This window comes from Ambystoma mexicanum, chromosome 6q, assembly GCF_040938575.1.
Source record: "Ambystoma mexicanum isolate Mex_15411 chromosome 6q, UKY_AmexF1_1, whole genome shotgun sequence".
Lineage (NCBI taxonomy): Eukaryota > Metazoa > Chordata > Amphibia > Caudata > Ambystomatidae > Ambystoma > Ambystoma mexicanum.
Window position 1 is genome coordinate 459,025,983 of NC_090937.1, and position 18,453 is coordinate 459,044,435.

Sequence of the window (18,453 nt, forward strand, 5' to 3'; positions counted from 1 at the left end):
CCTGAACAAAAGCATAGTATTATCGCTGAGAAGATTCAACAATTATAGAAGCCCCGTTACAGGAGTACTATCCCATCAAGAGTATAGGGAGCTAACTGTGGAGTACCAGCATTGCCCCATTTCAAATATGGCAGCTCTACTAGAAAGTGCTGGCTCATACGCCTTCGCTCCCCGCCCATAGCATTCACCCTCACCACGTGCACACTCAGAGACATGCAAACAGTCTAATTTGCCCTCGCCTTGCCCCTGCTCCCTGCCCCCTCCATCGCTTTGCATCTGTACCGCCATTTCTAAAAATCCTTCTGGGTTAGATGTACCTCTACATCTGTTCACCTCTCTTGCCAAGAGGGGTGCATAAATGTACAAATACACCAAACCCGAAAACGATTTTTAGAAATGGAGGTACAGACTTGCTTTGCATCTGTGCTTCCATTTCTAAACATCCTTCTGGGTTGGGTGTACCTCTACATCTGTACACCCCTCTTGGCAACAGGGGTGCACAGATGTACAAATACACCCAACCCAAAACGATTTTTTGAAATTGAGGGACAGACTTGCTTTGCATCTGTGCCTCCATTTCTAAAAATCGTTTTGGGTTGGGTGTACCTCTACATCAGTGCTCCCCTGTGCACAGATGTAGAAGTATCCCCAACCCAAAACGATGTTTAGAAATTGAGGGACAGATGCAAAGCAAGAGCCTCTTGCTTTACATCTGTCCCACAATTTCTAAACATCGTCTTTTACCCGGGCCGCCCTAGAGAGAGAGAGACAGTATGGATGGAACAAAGGGCCATCCATACTCCGTCTCTTCTCTCCGGCCTGGGGGGGGCTCAGCCCCGACTTCATTCTGCTGGGGGGGCCTGGGCCACGCAGCCCCCCGTACTTGGCGCCCCTGCCTGTAGCTTTACTGTGTGTGTGGGCCTGGAAGGTACTTCTGATTCTACATTTTGCGAGATGAACGAGACACTGGGCTTCAGTTATTGGAGTTTCTTGTGGTACTAGAATCTTAGGCGTTCCATACGCGTGAGGAATCAGTGAACACACATAGCAGCTTTCATTTGTGGCCTGTCTTCCTGTGGCGCTCATATCGGAGTACTATTTGTTAGACTGGTCTGGGTGGCGGAGGCTTTCTACCGTATCTAACCCCAACCCATGGTATGCATCGTATTTGTGCTGCTGCACCTGCCTTTTGCGTCTATTGGTCACCCCTAGACGGTTGTTGTACCTTCATAACATTTCGATAATGAATGGGGAAAATACCTTTGTTTGAATTTCCATTATAATCACCACTAGCTTGTCAGTATTGTGCATTCAGAGGATTACTCGGTGTGGCCACGGAAGATAGAGTATTTACAAATGTAACATTTGAGGTAGGGTCTGTGGTTGTCTGCGAGTGAGCTTGTGGTGTTGTAAACATTATTGAGGTAGGTTGATAGTCATCATGTACATAGATTACTTTTTCACTACTATTCATGATGGATAACCCAAGCTGTGGTGACGTAATTGTGCGATTCTTGTGTACTGTAGTAAGATTCGCAGAGATATTATGATCCCATATTAATTTCACCCCATCCCATATTCATCTGCTTCCCTCTTGTATCAGTTTCCCCCCTTCTTTTATGTCACCAACAATAAAATAAATACTCCAGTACAATCCTAAACACAACAATACTACAGAAAAAACTATGGCCGTGAAGTAAAGGCCACACTCGTATGAATATGCTCTAGTAGCACTAACATTATTCCTACTGCTATCTGACTGATCTCTAGTAGTGGTCAGCGGCCTTGTCTCTGCCACTGTAGTACCTACAGAGTGGGATAGAATGGGTTAAAATGCACCTTCAGTCCAAAAATGATGCAGTTTGTCAATACTTCATTTGAGAAGATAATACAGTGAGCATAAAGAGGGAGAGAGAGAGAGACAGACAGAAAAAGGGAATACATTTAATTTCACATGGCATGCACTCTATTAATTTCTCTCTACTATGCATGTTTGTATGTACATCTATATATACATATTTCTTTCAATCATCATTCTCTTTCCTCGTCTGGCTGCTGCTATTTTCTCTTATTCTATTTTTCCCTTTTTCTTAAGGGATTGCTACCTCTCGTTCATCGGGTTGTACTGTTTCTGGCGCTACACTGTCATGTGCTTTTCTAAGGTCTGACAGGTGGATCCAATACTTCAGGCCCTTCACCTTAACTGATGAAGGTGTAAAATATATCACTTCATAACGGCCATGACATCTCGGAAAGTTCCACCTTCTCATGAAGCTGCAGACATATACTAGCTCTCTTGGCATCAATGGTTTCACTGGGCTGTCTGCTGCCACTATTACTGTGTCTGTTTCCCAATCTCTTGTTGAATGGTGGGGCAAACTGTTTTGCGATACTTCTTACTGCTCGTGTGAGCTGTGTCAGGTATTCTTTAAATTCTTCTCCCAGCATTGTTGCTGTTTTATGGGCATCAGACAGTCTTCTTACTGGTAACATAGGTGTTTGCATACATCTTCCTGTCGCTATTCAGTGGGGGGACAAGTGGTGGTCTTTACTGGGCTCTGTGCGCACTTGGAATAGGGCCACGGGTAAGCAGTACACCCCATTCTTAAAAGAGTGTAGCACAATTTGAATAGTCTGCTTTTAAGGAGGCTGTTTATTTTCTCGACAATTCCATTCGTTTGCGGGTGGTAAATCGAGCACATTTTATGCTCTATCCCTAACAATGTTGTCACTTCTTTGAACAGGTCATTAACGAAATGTGTTCCGTTGTCGGATCGTATGACATCGCATATTCCCCAATGTGAGATTACCTGTCGTAACAAACATTTTGCGGTGTACTTTGCATCTGGGTGTGCACAAGGTCCTGCTTCCACCCAACGCAAAAAGGAACAGACCACCACTGTTAAGTATCTTGCTCCATTTCTCCTTTCTCCTATGTCTCCTTAATCAATGTGCAGCTCATGGAAAGGTCCGATGGGTCGGGGTAGGGTTCCTCGCAGTGTTCTGCGAGTCATTCCTGAATTGTACGTTTGACATATGACACACGCAATGGACATTTTAATGAGGTACTCTTGGAGGTTTGGAACAAACAAGTCTTCCTGGATGTCTGCAGCTATGTGCTGCTTTGTGGTGTGGGCGGGGAAGTGCAATTAGTGGAATGCTATTTGTAATAACTCTACAGGCATTACTACCTTCCCTGTGGTGTCTTGCCTCCAGAGGAGATCTGTGGGTGATTGTGTGCATCCTCGTTTTGACTATAGGTCCTGTTCTGCGGGTTGTGCCTTTCATTGGTGTTCTATTATCTGTGCTACAGGCAGTGCATTATAATAGTTTTCCCTTTCCTCTTCTGGTTTACCTTTTAGCACACATTCTGAATTTAGTGGTTTTTAGAAATACGCTGCTGTTTTGCAGCGGCAAATGCAGCTGCGTTTCCCAGTGATATTTTGTCACTGTTTGTGTGGACTTGGCATTTTACCAGGACTGCTACTGATGGCTCGGCAAGTGCTTTTATCAATTCATTCAGCAGCTCCACATGTTGTACAGGTGACCCATCTGCCCTCCTGAACCCCCTTCTTCTCCAGTGGAACAGACCAGCATGTACCGTGGTGGTTACGTATGCTGAATCGGAGTATATTGTTACTGCGCACCCTTTTGCTGCATGCAAGGCTTCAATCAGTGCTACTAGCTCTTCTGCTTGTGCTGAATAATGATTTGGTAATCTCTTTTGTACCAGGATCTTGTACTCCCCTTCTTCCATTCTCACTACTGCTGCACCCACATGCTTCTCACCTGTTTCCGGACAGATAGATGCTGACCCGTCTACAAAATACACCTCGCCCTCCCCAAAGGTGTTCTCACTTGATTTGTGAATGTCGTCTCCTTCTCCCTCATACGTTGCACAATCATGGTTCTGCATGTCTTCTACTGTGCATGGCTCTGTGAGGAATGTAGCTGGGTTCACCATTTTACAACGTACTATGTGGACATTTGGGCTCGAGATAATTATCTCATATTAGGAGGTCACCAACATATTGAATGATGGTGCTTTGAACATCATTATTGCGAAGATCTTCGTGCAATACTCTGTTAAAGATGCTCATATCGTTTCTCCCGTAGGGTAAAGGCAGTCAGGTATTGGGAGTCTGGGTCAAGGGGCACTGAGAAGAATGCATTTTTCAGATCCACCACGGTGAAATGTGTGGCCTGCTGCACAAGATGGATGCTGGATTTGGGACGAGAGGGAACTCTTTTTGAACAATATCATTAAGTGGGCGAAGGTTATGCACCATACGCCACAACCCACCTTTTGCTTTTTTAATCGGATACATCGCAGTATTACATGGGGAATTGAAGGGTACAATGATGCCCTGTTGCAGTAGTGTGTGTATTGTCTTTTATTCCTTCATCCGCATCCCTTGATGGGGGTATTGTCTGACCCAGGGCATTACTGCTCCGGGCTTCAGTTTTATTCTTACTGGGGTCACTTCTTTTAATAACCCAACATCATGTGGGTTTGTGGTCCATACATTTGGTGGCACCTGCTGTAAATCTGCATTGCAAAATGGCGGTGGTATACTGACAATGGCCATGAGGGAGTTTGTCACTCGTCTGTTTTGTATCATTATTTCACATGGCATACATATTTCCATTATTATTTCCCCATCAGTGTCACTGTCAGTGAACAACTCTTCGTCTGTCAATTCGCGCAAAGCTATCTTTGGGTCTACACATAACACTGTTCGCCACTTGCACCCATGTGTGTCCACTGCAATTGCCACAATGCGTTTTGCTGACACCTGCACCACTTGTAGATCTAGTGAGAGGACAGTACCAGGCAATATTTCGCAGGTGGCTACTGGGCGGAAAACAAAATCAGCAGGTATTCTCCATTCTTTTCGTGTAATTTCTGGCGCTACTCTCGCCAATACCTGTATGCCATAGATAAACATATCTGCATTGGTGGGAATCCCTCGCACCACTGTGTCGTTGGCCATTGTTTGTATCAGTAACATTGCTCGCAGGGGACACATGCCTGGTGTACAGCTTACTACACCCCTGTCTGTGAAAGCTATTGTCATATTGAGCTTACTGAGGACGTCTATTCCCAATAAATTTACAAGTAAATGTCCATTGTAAAGTAGGGGTGCTCGCACTGTTCTCCTCCCTATCTTAACATCCACATCTTTAGTGTAAGGTACCATGACCACAGCCCCAGAGAATCCCTGCGTCTTGGGATTTTTGCCAGATAGCGGAAAATTGCCTTCACATAGACATGATTTCTCCACCCCCGAATTCACCATAAAGATTAACTGTTTGTTTCCTATCTCTGCCCCACAAGTGGTTCCTCGTCTGGGTCAAAGGTAGTAGATAGGACTGGACATGGACACGCAAGGGCTCTCTGTGGGCTGTCCTAATCTGGGTGGGTGCATGTCCCAGGGCAAGAGAAGACATGGTCACCGAGCACACACGTTCCCTGAAATGGTGCTGGTGCACCATTTGCAGTGGTGGCGAAGGGGTTGGTATGTGTATGTGTCATTTGGTTTTGGCGGGTAGGGCGGGGCTGCATGCTGTTCGGTGGGTGTCTAGTGTGTTGGGTACTGGTATGTTTCTTGTTGTCAGGTTGCTCATCTTGTCCATAACCTCCCATAGGCAAGCCATATGGGCTGCCTGGGTGCGGGTGTCCGTATTGGTGTTCATTACTGTATCTCTGAGTATTTTGATAATTAGCCACAGGACAGATGCGACATTCCCTTGCAAAATGGCCCCACCTTCCATATGACTAATAGGGACCCGGTCCTCCTCCCCATGTCCTTCTCCTCGTTACCCTCTGTACCAATCTCTCCCTCTCGCGAGTCTTACTTGCCACTGGTGTCCCATGTAGTGTTCCTTTCCACCCCATTGTTCCTGTACGTTGTCTGTCCATGTAGCTGCCATCCTAGCCTGTAGGGCTATTGACCCCTCCCCTTCTTCTCTTTGCCGTTCTGGGGGCGGCCCTGCAGTTACTGTTGCGACCTTCACTAAATTGCTCTGCACAAGTTTTGCCTCATCTGCTAATCTTCTCTGAGCTATTTCTTTTTCCCTTTCTTTGATCCTCCTGCAATGGTGTACTGTGATGCTTTTTTTCTGGCCATCCCTTGGCTTCTATCCCAGCAATTCTATCAAGGGCCTTCTGTACCTCCTTCGGGAGACCTCTTTTGATAATGAAATATAACAGGGAGGTGGATTGGTCCCACGACCTGCCCGTCTCCGCCCGCCACATATCCTGCACCCGGAGAATAAACTGTGCAGCATCTTCCTCATCCCCCATAGTGCATTGCATTACTGAATGTAAAGCGGGGGTGTCAGAGAAGGTCCTCTGCAGTGCATCTCATACCTGCGTTCTCACGTTGTTAAAGGACGCCCTGTCTTGTCTCTCATTACCCATGGTCACTGCCGGGAACCCTGCCTTCACCCACGCTATGTCTGCCTGATCACCCGCTGCTGATACCAAAAGACTTTTGATATCTCCTATAGCCAATGGGACCTCTGCTGTATTTTTCTTGACTGCGTATATCCATTTTCCCGCACCCCCGAGAGTGGTGGGAGGGCCTTGAGTAAGTTGTTTTTATCCATCAGTGCCCATGGCACATAGTGGGGTTGTCACACTCCCTTGTGGATGAGGGGCATCTGTAGCTTTGATCTCGCCTTCCCTTTACTTCCCCGCACTCCTTTCTTCTTTGCCAATGCCATTCTCCCTAGTCTGTTTTGGAGCCTTCTCTCCCACACTTCTAATTCTGTGACTTGTGGGGTTACCCACTGGATCTGTTGTGCCCCTACCACTGCCCCTTCGTCCGATTCATCATACTCGCCCCAACATTCTTCTTCCCTTTCTGAAGCCACTCTATCATAGCCCACGCTTGTTACTTCACCCTCTAGTTCCACTCGCACTGTTTTAATTGGGGCACTGTCTTTTTGAAAAAGGAAGTCACTGGATTTCCATTCATCTTCCAGTAGTATGGAGGAAGTTTGTTGTGGAGGTGGCAATGGCGGTTGCCCTCCCCCTTGTAGTGGCAGGATGATTTGATTTTGCACAATGTTTGCAATCGGGACAATTCTACCTGAGTGTCAGTAATGTCTCTAAATCTTGAGTCGTTGGCCCTATGGGGGCAGGAGTGGAGGTTGATGAAACACACAGACCTATGTGGGCAGGTGTTATATTTGACGGAACGTACGGAGGGGGCGGTGCTGTTACTGGTGTGGCTGGTATATTTGCCTCTAGTAGGTATATTGGTCGCAATACCCCTCGGCGGGCCTTGTAAGCAGTGGGTATAATTTCTTTGGTTCTTCAACTTCCTTGCCCTTCTCCCCTACCTCATTATTTGACGATGCTGGGGGTTCTGATTCTTTTTCTTTGTGATTTGTAGGGGGCATGTCCTCGAACATCCTCCACAAATCTAACGCTTCCAGTCTGTTTTGAAGTTGCTTTCCCTTCTATCTAGCCATTAAGAAGGTCGCTACATGGTCCAGTACTACTTTATCAAAAGACCCCTCTTCCGGCAAAACCTGAGGTGACCCTTCACCCTTGATTTCTGCCACCCATTGCCCGTGATACTTTTTGATTCGGTCACTGTACAGAGGGAGGTGCTTGCAAATGTGTGAGAGTGGCGTATTCACCCCCATATTGTCACTAGGCTGTTTGCTTCTGCCCCTGTTCACTAATATCTTTCAATCTCAACCTTTGGCATGTCAATCACAGTTTTCAGTGTTACACTTTAAATCATTACTGATGCATTATCATGACGGACACAAAAGAACGTTAAAAGCATTAACCATTGAACATTTTAACATGACGGACCAACAAATATACTGACAACATCAAACAAAAAACATAAAACCTTAGAACAAACCCTTATACCCTAGACCCCTTCTTATGAAAATTCTGCTTCCCCTGCATTCAAACTCATCGTTCACATCACCTCTGCCCCTCCTGGGCCTAACTCCACAGAATTATAAAACACTAAATTAACAAGCTAAAATAACCACTAATAATCCCTGATCCTACTAATTATATGAGGCGCCGACTTTTTCCTTTTCCTCACTGATATTCCAGCACTGGTCGGGACAGTGCTATGCGGCGCCACCTTCCACCCCCTTTCGGAGCTTGGTTCCTGTATCTCCTCTTATTTCATCCGTGGTATTCCGAGAGCCTCTGTTCGCGGTCTATCCACAAGTGGGGGCCTCCCTGTCGGGCCCTGCCCGGCGAGCAGTTGGGTATTCGCAAAGCCGGGACCGACAGAACCTGCTCAGGAGCGTACGTTTTTGTGGAGACTGATCAGCCGTAGGTGGCAATGGCCCTTCCAGGAAAGCCCTGGATCTTGCTGCAGTACGGGGACATCAGGGAAAATCACGTTGGACGGTCAACAAATGAAGGTGCCCATTCCCAACAGGATACCCAAGCAAGCCAAATAATGGACACACCCTTCTAGGGAATGAGACCAGGAGATGGATTGCAAGTTGAAAAAAGTTTGATATAAGATACGTTGTGCACGCAGAGAACTCTGCTGCCCTGTGAGCGCTCTGCTAAACCTTACAAGGGCAGCACAATATAAGTCTCTGAAACATCACTAATGACGCTTCACTATAGGTGCCTAATTCTACTACATGATTGGCAAAACATATACATACATACATTAAGTAGACATAAGAGCCGGCCTCGAGGGATTGGTTGGTAGCTTGGCTTTTCATCAGGCAGCACGTGGGTCCGCAGGGCTCATCTCCGTGGGGTGAACATCAGACTTGTGAGATGCTACATTACTAACTTCTACAACAACAGGAACTGAAGGCATGAGACAAATGACCATCATAAAGAGCCGATATAACTGGGGATGCTTTAGAGGTCACTGACAGGTATATGGTTGTGTTACTCTCTGCACCCAGAGACCTATAAAACAGTGCCCCAGGCGCCCACCACAGGGGTTTTTGATCTACCTGATGCCTCATGATATGAATCGACATGTGTTGTTTCTACAGTGGATATATTGTGTAAGCGGATTAATGCTGTGGTGGGTGTGTGGCCTGGTCACTACAAGGGGTCAGATGTGTATCTGCATCAAAGATGATAAGGGGCATCGGCTCAGTGAGCTGTGGCTTGGTGGGTGGGGGTCGAGGGAGATCAGGCAGTTTAGTGGAGATGGATGGGCACAGAGGTTGGGGCCTGCTCCGGCCGCACACAGGGCAATGAGCTCATCTGACACTGGACGGATACTGAACATTTGCAACAATACATGCTGTACTTCCGTGAGAACTGGGTTTGCGCGGAGCTGGCAGGAGGCTGAGGGGGGAGCTGGCTGTGTGAGACGCCAGGCAGAGGGGGAGACATGCTTTCAGAGATCATTTTCAGGCCTACTAAAAAGATGGCATTCAGGGTGGTACAAAATGGAGTCTGTATGCATCGACAAAAGGCTTTGTTTTTTGTCTTACTTATTGTTAGAGCTTGGTCCGAATCATATAAACGGACAAACGTGGGGATGTCTCCCACCTTTGGCAAACGCAAGATCCATTTCATGTGGGAATGTCGAGGGCAGTCAGAAAGACCATCTCTCCCCAACACGAACACACATCGAGGACCATACGTCTGCTGACAGAGGTAGGGTTCTCCATAAACTATCCAAAGTCCTGCTTGACACCATCTCAGAACGTGCTGTTTCTAGTGCCCGACTCGACACAGTAACGTGCTAGGCATCTCACTCGTAAGAGAGGGTGGTAGCCATACAAGACAAAGTCCAGTGCTTATTGTCAGCGCAGATGGCGACATTGCGGGCCATCAAGTCATTGCTGGGCATGATTTTCTCCTGCATCAATCTCGTCTGCTTCCTCATATGAGACATCTCCAGGAATTCCTGGATGCGAGGTGGTTGCAAATACCGGGGACCTTTGCTATCTCTCAAGTTCAATTCCATCGGTCAATACAGTGGTGGGGTGTACGACCGCATCTCGTCCAGGGGAAGCTGTTTCAAGTTCTACCTTACAAGGAGACAGTCACCACGGACGCCTCTCTAGAAGGTTTGGAAGCCCACACCGGAGAGTTGCACGCCAGAGGTCTCTGGCAAACCGAGGAGGAAAAGGGCCTCCACATCAACGTCCTGGAACTTCGGGCCATGTTCTGGGCCCTCAAGTCGTTTCTGCCATTGCTGAAGGGCAAGGTGGTGAAGATCTTCACAGACACCACCACCACCATGTTTTACATCTGGTAGCAAGGGGGGGACCCTCTCACTGGCACTCTAGGGAAGCACAGGATCTGTGGCTCTGGGCCATTCGGCAGGGCATGTACCTTGTCACCTTTCACCTGGCAGGCGTAAAGAACACCATTGTGGACTTGCTCAGCAGGGAGTTGCGCTCGTGCCACGTGTAAGAGCTTTGCCAGGATCAGATGGACCTTCTGTTGGACAAATGGGGCAAACCCCAGATCGATCTCTTCATGACGGTGGTGAACGCTAAGTGCCAGAAGTTTGTCAACAGTTTCCCTCAGCCGAGGGGCATGGGGGACGTGATCTCGTTCCTGTGGGAGGGACAGTTCCTGTATGCGTTTCCTCCATTTCCACTCCTGCTACATGTGATCAACACACTCAGACAATGCTACTGCAAGATAATACTTGTCGCCCCAGCGCGGCAAAGGTTGATCTGGTACCCGGACCTTCTGCTCCTGTTAGTGGCCCATCCATCAGGCTGCCGCTGTTCCCGGACCTTCTCACCAGAGAGGGAAGGGAAATTCTGCACCACGCCCCGGAGTCCCTGAACCTGAGGGCATGGCTCCTGCAGTCCTAGGGTTTGTGGGTTATGCTTTAACTGCGGAATGTCAGAGCCTCGTCAACGTTGAGGTGCTACGGCCATAAATTGGAGCACTTCTCTGTATGGTGCTGGACTCATAAAATGACTTTTCTGTGTGTTACAGCCCCTCAACTTCTACCCTATTTGCTTTCATTGGTCAAGGCGGGTTTGGCGCAAGGCTCTATCACGGTTCACCTCTTTGCCATATTCTGGTACACATGGTCTCCGGGTAGACCTTCCCTGTGGTCGCACAGACTTATCAAATAGTTCCTCAAGGGTCTCTTCTGACCTTTCTGCCTGTGAAGGCTCCAGCCCAAGCTTGGAAACTCAATGTAGTACTGACTAAGCTCTTGGGAGCTCCTTTTGAGCAAATGCATCAAGTCCAGCTCAAGTTCCTCTCGTGGAAGACTGCTTTCCTCGTGCTCTCACCTCAGCCAGGAAAGTCGGGGAGATCCAGGCCCTGTTGTGCAAGCAGCCTTACTGGTCTTTCCACACCTCAAGGCTGTGTACAAACTCATCTTTATGCCGAAGGTACAGTCAGAATACCACCTCAACAAACCTTTGGTGTTAGCCGTTTTCTTCCAGAATCCAGAATCCGCCATCGCCATCGGAGAGGGCCTTGCATTCGCTGGACGTTGCTCGTGCCTTGAAGTTCTACTTTGCAAATACGAAGACGTTTCGGAAGAATTCTCAATTGTTCGTCAACTTTGGACCTGTAAATCACAGAAAGGCCTTGTCGAAGGCTTCCATCTCCAGGTGGCTCTCTGGCTGCATCATGCACCATCATCGACTGGTGGGAATACTGCTGCCTGGCTTGCCGAGAGCTCACTCGACCAGAACCATTGCAGCAATTACAACGTTTCTCTCTGGTGTGCCCCTGCTCGACATCTGCAGGGCTGCTATGTGGAGGTTCACGCACACCTTCACAAGAGTCAATTGCGTTAACCGGTATTCCAGGGAATTGCCCAGTGTCGGCCAAGCAGTGCTACGCAACCTATTCACTTAAGGTGAGTCTGTTCCAGAGGTGAGTGTTATGGCTTCTGTTGAGCCTTGCCACTGCCCGTGGTTGTGTATATGTACTGCTGTATAATCGTTTTTCATGAGCGTGTGAATCCATGCTAAACCCCATGCTGGAGAAGCTTTAATTTACTTGCTTGTAACTATTATTCTCCAGCATGGGTCTGGCATGGATTTGCATGTGAACCCTCCCTCCGGCCCCTCGACGATCTGTCGCCTCCAAATTCTTTTAGAGTGCTGCAGCTGCCACTCGGTTTCAATACATGGACCTTAATTCTTTACTCTGATGCCTCGTGCATCAGTGATTTTCAAACCAGCTTCATCCACCTCATTTCTTATATTTGTATTATGATTCTGATGTTCTTTTAAACACAGCAGGCTTATATCAGTCCTCCTTTTATTCCACCTCCCGCCATTCCTAAAACATTTTAATGAGAAGGTTTCCTTGAAAGTCGGGCCTAATTTTCTCCCAAAAGTTGTGTCAGAGTTTCAGATTTCCCAGAGTGTGGGGTTACCTATTTTTTTGCCTGCAACCTCACCCTCCCAAGAAGGGGGAAAGGCTCCATAGGTTGGACCACAAGAGAGCATTATGTTTCTATTTGGTCAGAACAGCTCCCCTTCAGTGGGACGACCGACTGTTTATTGCTTTCTCTCAGTCTAGGCTGGGTTGAGCGGTCATAAAGCAGACGATTTCCCGCAGGATCGTTTTGTGTATTTCAGAATGTTATGAGAAGGTGGAAAGGAGATTTCCCCCTCCCTCACGGGGCCATCCAGCACTTTCTAATGGACTCCTCATCTTTGAGAATCTATCTTCCAGCGCAGCTGCTCTTCAGAAACCTTTCTGCCACCAGAGGTGCAGCACAGCTCCGCTTGATATCTTTATGCAGCCCGCGACAAACCTGACGGGACTAGTATACATAGAAGCCCCGTGCCCTGTGACCTCAGTTCCATTTTCTCGCACTCTTTGCTCGCTTTAGGAACAGCGCTCTTTTTTGATCTTACACTCCTCGTTTTAATTTCACCACATGCCGAATCCAGTGAAGTCCTCGGGATTTAAGCCCTGATTTGACTGCAGGCACCTAATGATATGATATATTTTATTTGTATCGCGCTCATACACATTGTCCATTTTGGACCCGCAGCACATCTGTCTTTACTATCTCGGTGAAGGCCACAACATGCAAGACTGCACATTGTGCTATTCAGTGCACTTGAAGGCGCTTCGAGAACGTGAGGTGAAACTGTTCACCTTTCTCCACAAGGATAGGGGTGATAAACGGACCTGTTGGAGGTCGCCGGGCACAGATTACGGTACAGAAGAACGGTCTCATATCCATAAGGCCAAGAAAAACTAGCAGCATTGCAAAATATTGAAATCTCCAGGCATTTCTGCAGGGCACCATTCTTCTTCTTTGTCTTTGAGGAAGAGGAGCTACCACTCCAGGGAAGCCCCGGAGGATCAGGCTCAGCTAAGCACCTTTTCCAAGCCGATCCTCTACTCCAGGGGAATGGGAGGCCTTCAGGCAGAAGATGCTTGAAATCTTCGTCATGGCCCCAGCACTACCGGCTCTGGTCCTGAGGCCGGCGGTTTTGGCCTCACCAACAGTGGTCCCGACCTCAAGGCTGATGGTTTATTTATTTTATTTTATTGTTTGCTTGTTAGGCGCTTATACAATAAGAAAATAGCAGGGTCTCTGAGAATAGATGCGGCAAGATCCTTGTATAAAGGTCACACTGGTTTGACTTCGGACGTCAGTAGTCTGGCCTCGGCACACTGTTACACAGAGCAACCAGTGCTGGCTGGCACCCATGACCAGATTCGTGAGGGAATTGGCCCCTCTCTACCGAGGCACATACATGTCACATTTGGATGATGAGAAAGGGGACCCCATGCCTTTCTGGTTGGAACCCCTCCATCCAAGGGTGATCAGAGACTTTCCAGAGGAGTTTTATGGGGAACAACGGGACATGCAGATAACATGCCCTAAAGACAAGCAGATGAGGTCCCAGCATGAGATGGAGTTGACAAGATGAGGCAGTGGGAAACGGAGCTGTACATCGCCACCTGGTGGTAGAAATCCAGCGCCGACTGCATTGAGTGGATATTTAAGAAGATGAGTAATCTGTAGGAGGAATACAGTCTTTACGAAAAAAGAACATTACCGAAGGTAAGTAATTTGTTGTTTACTTGCTCAAACAGTTAGAAAATCCTACCGTTGTTGTTTGCTGGAAAACATATGCAGCATTTTTTCATGCAATCATATTTTCCTTCTTGTCAGGTTCAGTAACGTAATCATTTTCTGACCTGTTCTAGATGTCTTCCCATTGCACAAGATCTTTCACCTGTGGGACACATTACTCCTCGGTAACTCATCCTTCCCTTTTTGCATTGGAGTCGCCATTCTTCAGCAGCTGAGGGACAGGCTGCTGGCTAACGGCTTCAATGAATGCATTCTGCTCTTTTCAGACTTACCAGGTAACCCATTAACCTGCATAAACAAATAACATTTATCTGACACCATGTGCATCCACTGTTGTCGTATTTAATCGAGAAATGGAAGGTGTTAAGTAACTTGAGGCAATTTATTATGGAGTTTGTGCAATACAGTTGGTGCTAATAAAATAAATAAATCAATACATTATTCCTCCAACAGATTCCTCACCTATGAAATATCATCCAGGCACAGCCTGGTCCTAAAGTTTTTCTAATATTTTCCATAAATTCCGATATATTTGTTTCAGTACGCATCTATGCTGCTGGCTGTGTCACAGGATTTGTGTGACTCTAACTCCTTCAGTGATGGCCTCGGTGTGTGTGTTTGTGTAATCAGTTCTTTGGGAGCTTCTTCTCCACAATTCCTTTTTTGTGGGGTCTAACGCTGAGATTGTTTCGGATTGTTTTTTTCTTCTCATAACTACACCATCTAAGTCAGCCTTTAAGCCCTGCAAGGAATGTGGCAGGCCTATGTTTGTCTCAGACATGGTGCAGTGATATTTTTGGTGCCTTGGTAGAGACCACGACACTGAGTCTGAGTCATGCCAATTTGGGCATCATGAGGCAATGCAGGAGCCAGTGGCTACAGTGTTTTTGGCTCTCAGCAGAAAGATGACCCTGAAGAAGTCTCCAGAGAAGTCACAACTGGTGAAGTTGCAAACTCCCAAGTTGACGCCTAAAAGCACAGCGTTTCTGCAATGCCCTTTCAGGGCCTAGGAAGGAGTAGCATGAGAAGAAGAGGAAGAAGAAATAGCATTGGCCTTATAGAGCGTTCTTCATTGGGCGCGAATACCTTCTAGTCCAGAAAACAGTGCCACTAATCCATGCCTGAGAGGCAGAATACGGGCAAAGACACTGATGCCCAACGTCAGAAGTGACTGAAAGAACATCTTTTTCAGCATCCACTCTGGTATTTTGGGAGGCCTTCATGGTTGAAAGCCAGGGGTTTTCGAGGCCGTTTCCCCATTTTTGATAACTTAAGTGCAGACTCTCCTCCACCTCCTTCATGGTTTAGAGTTTCATTCCAAGCTTGGTGTATAGACAGCTGGCGATGCCTCGGCGTGACACCTCCTCTCTGCAGTCTGCTCCATCAGGGACGTTCCGGCGCTTTTTAATAGAATTTGAGCCTGGAACCCTGTGTTGGGTCCGGGCAGACAGTCCCATTTCCATGTGATGTTTTTCAAGCTATTTTTGGTGAAGAGTAGCAAGTTGAATGGGTAACATGTGGCCTTCAATCGCCCAGTAACTTGGGGAATGTTTCCCTCTCAGGAGTTTGTAGTTGAAGAGGGATGCTAGTGAGCTTGACCTTTCTCAGAACTCAAGATCAGCATTGCTGTGTTGTTGGCTCCTTGGCCAGTCTTTGTGGCCTTGTGGGGTCAACTGCCAGGGTGGGCGACATGTAAAGCCATCTGTACATAGTCTGTGGGCCTCATAATGAGTTCCCGGTCCGGTAAAAATGCTGGAAAAATTGTCAGTGATACCGGCACCATCATATTTGCCGGACCAGGGAAACCAGAGTTTGCCGGTGGGGGCTCTGATCTACCTGTGGGCCTGACCTGTTGGTAGATCGGGCCCCTACCGGCAAAGATATGCCAGAATCACCGGCTCCGGTACTATCAGTGCCGGTCATTTTGGCAAACCCATCCCATGCAGTCCTATGGGACCCCATGGAATGGGAATTTACTGCCGTCTCCACCGTCCGTAATATAACAGTAATACTGGTTACTCCTATGTCCCGTCCTCTTTTCTCCATACTGTATGGGCTTCCCTCAGTAGGGACGGGAAACAGAACCTTTTTCACCAGAAAAACCTGTCTTCCCCTTTAAATTAGGATGCGCGGCTCTTGTAGCATGCGCTCCCCTGACTCTGCCCGCCGGCGCCACTCCTTAGTCCTCTTTTCCGTGTTGACGGGAATGGACCACTTCACCAGCTCTCCTGAGTTAGGCCTCCGGCCTTGTAATTCCACGCGCTGTTCCCCGAAAACTTGCTTTTTTTCTTCTCTGTGTTTTCTCCTATATTGTAAGAGAAGTCTCTGTCCTCTAGTGCCACGCTCTTCCCTGGCATATGTCGACGATGGTGGGTTTCAGCAGGTGTCCAGCCTGCAAGGGTTCCTTCCCCACATCGGATCCCACGTGCTCTGCCTTCGCTGCTTTCCCCTCCGACCACAGCGGGGACGGCTGTTCTGCGTGCAACGTGTTGACCCTGCAAGCTCTCAAGAATTGCTTGGTCAGGTGGAGGGAGCTGTTCGTGAAATCACCTCCAGAGGACCTCAAGACTTACCTGAGGATGAAGACCAGGCCCAAGGTAGGTGCCTTGTTCTCCTCTGCACCCCTCAAGGGTGACTCCTTCCCAGGGCTGTGCCCAAGTGGGAGGGGCCTTTTTAGGACCTAAGATGATCAAGGAGACCGAGGCTCCCAGAACTACTGGCCAACAGGCCGAGGGGTTACAAGACTCTCCCGGTCCGACCGCTGAGGGGCTGCAAGGCATGTACCATGGACAACCTAAGGGGCTTTGCTCTACTACCGCGATCGTACCTGAGAGGGTGACTACCGTAACGCTACCTCTGGGGCCCTGCAGGAGTGCCTGGTCCGGTCTGTTGGCGAGTTCAGGTTCGGTCTGTGAACGCCTTCTGATGTTGCCCAAAACACTCCCTCTACTCTGCTCACTGCAGGTGTATTCACCCAGTGGTCAGAGGGGTATGAGTGGCCTGGAAGAACAGGATCTGGAACACTCTTATGTTGCGCCTCCAAGGCGTATTGCACCAATGTCACTCCTAGTCTCTTTACTGGTTCGTTGATGCTTCTGCCCAGTTTCCTCACTGGGCTTGTACCAGTCCTGCTCAGTTCCTTCACTGAGCTTTGGTGAATCCCCCCAGTACTCTCACCCCCAGTTCCTTCACTGAGGTAAGGCGGTTTGCCAGTTACTCCACTAGTCAAATGGATGCCCAGGCCTGCTGCGACACCCCAATCCGCCTTGGGTTATTTTGTTTTAGGCACCCCTCCACGTGATAGTGGATAATATATTCTTGTGCCTGCTAATGCACTGTCTTAACTCTGTTCTCTGATTTCTCCCCAGGATTGGCATGCTAATGAAGGAGGACGGCGTGGGTGAGCGCGGACACTGCTGCTGAGATCACCTGCCCAGGTAAAATAATGCGAGGGTGGTGGGTAGGGTTATTACAGTATGACTAGGCCACCGCTTACCCTGTGTCCTTTTCAGATATGGTATGCGGTGGTATGCGGAACGCCGTCGCGCAAGTAGAATCCAGTGGGCGTTGCAGATGAAGTAAGAAGAGTTCTGCGGTCCGCATACAGGTAAGTAACTGATCTTGACACACGTAGTGAAGTCCCTGGCTTCCCACGTAGTGCAGATCAGGAGCCACGAAGCCTTGACACATCGCGTGGATCAGGAGTACTAATCTTGATCCGTAGTGTAGAACGAAGCAGGTCCGTGACAGGCAAGCATCACGCTGGCAGCCGGAGAAAACGCTAAGCACTGGGTGTGGCCCAGGGCAGGGTTTATATAGCCCTAGGCCCACCCAGCACCACTAGACCACCATGGAGAACTTGTACAATGGTCCTCTAGAGGCCATGTTCAATAACACTGACTGGCCGAGCCCGGGGGCCATCTTGGATACGTCTAAGACACAGGTAACAGCCTGTGTCGGCGCCAGGCAGCCAGTTTCTCGGCCCAGGTCCTTCCTTGAGCCTTGGGGTTCTCCGGGATCATGACAGCACTCTCCCCCAAATACCCCCCAAGGAGAGCTACTCCCGGGCCTGGTAGTTCCGGGTGTTCCCGATGGTATCGAGCCACTAGGCGAGGTGCGTGTAGATGTTCCACTGGTTCCCAGGTTTGATGTAGTACTCCATAGCCCTTCCAGTCCACTAGGTAATAGTCTCTTCCGGACTATTTTGGAGTCCAGGATGTTTCTGACCTCGTATTCGGCTTCTCCCTGCACTATGATAGGTGGAGGTCTCTTAAGGGTGTCTCGAGTGCCAGAATGTACTGGTTTCAGCAATGAGACGTAAAATACTGGATGTATACGAAGTACTGGTGGTAAATCCAGTTCCATGGCCACAGGATTTATAATGTTCTTTATCGGGTATGGACCAATGTATTTTGGGTGGAATTTCCTG

General features: G+C 48.3%; 1 protein-coding gene across 11 annotated transcripts in view; it reads left to right on the plus strand.

Moving 5' to 3' along the window:
* The window catches only part of TBCK (TBC1 domain containing kinase), a 2,754,978-nt gene that overhangs the window by 2,292,241 nt on the left and 444,284 nt on the right, over nt 1-18,453 (plus strand). For all 11 annotated transcript variants that reach the window (XM_069630931.1, XM_069630933.1, XM_069630936.1 and 8 more), the window contains one exon: nt 14,138-14,299. In XM_069630931.1, coding sequence (XP_069487032.1) covers nt 14,138-14,299 — 162 coding nt within the window. The remainder of the gene's footprint in view (nt 1-14,137; nt 14,300-18,453) is intronic.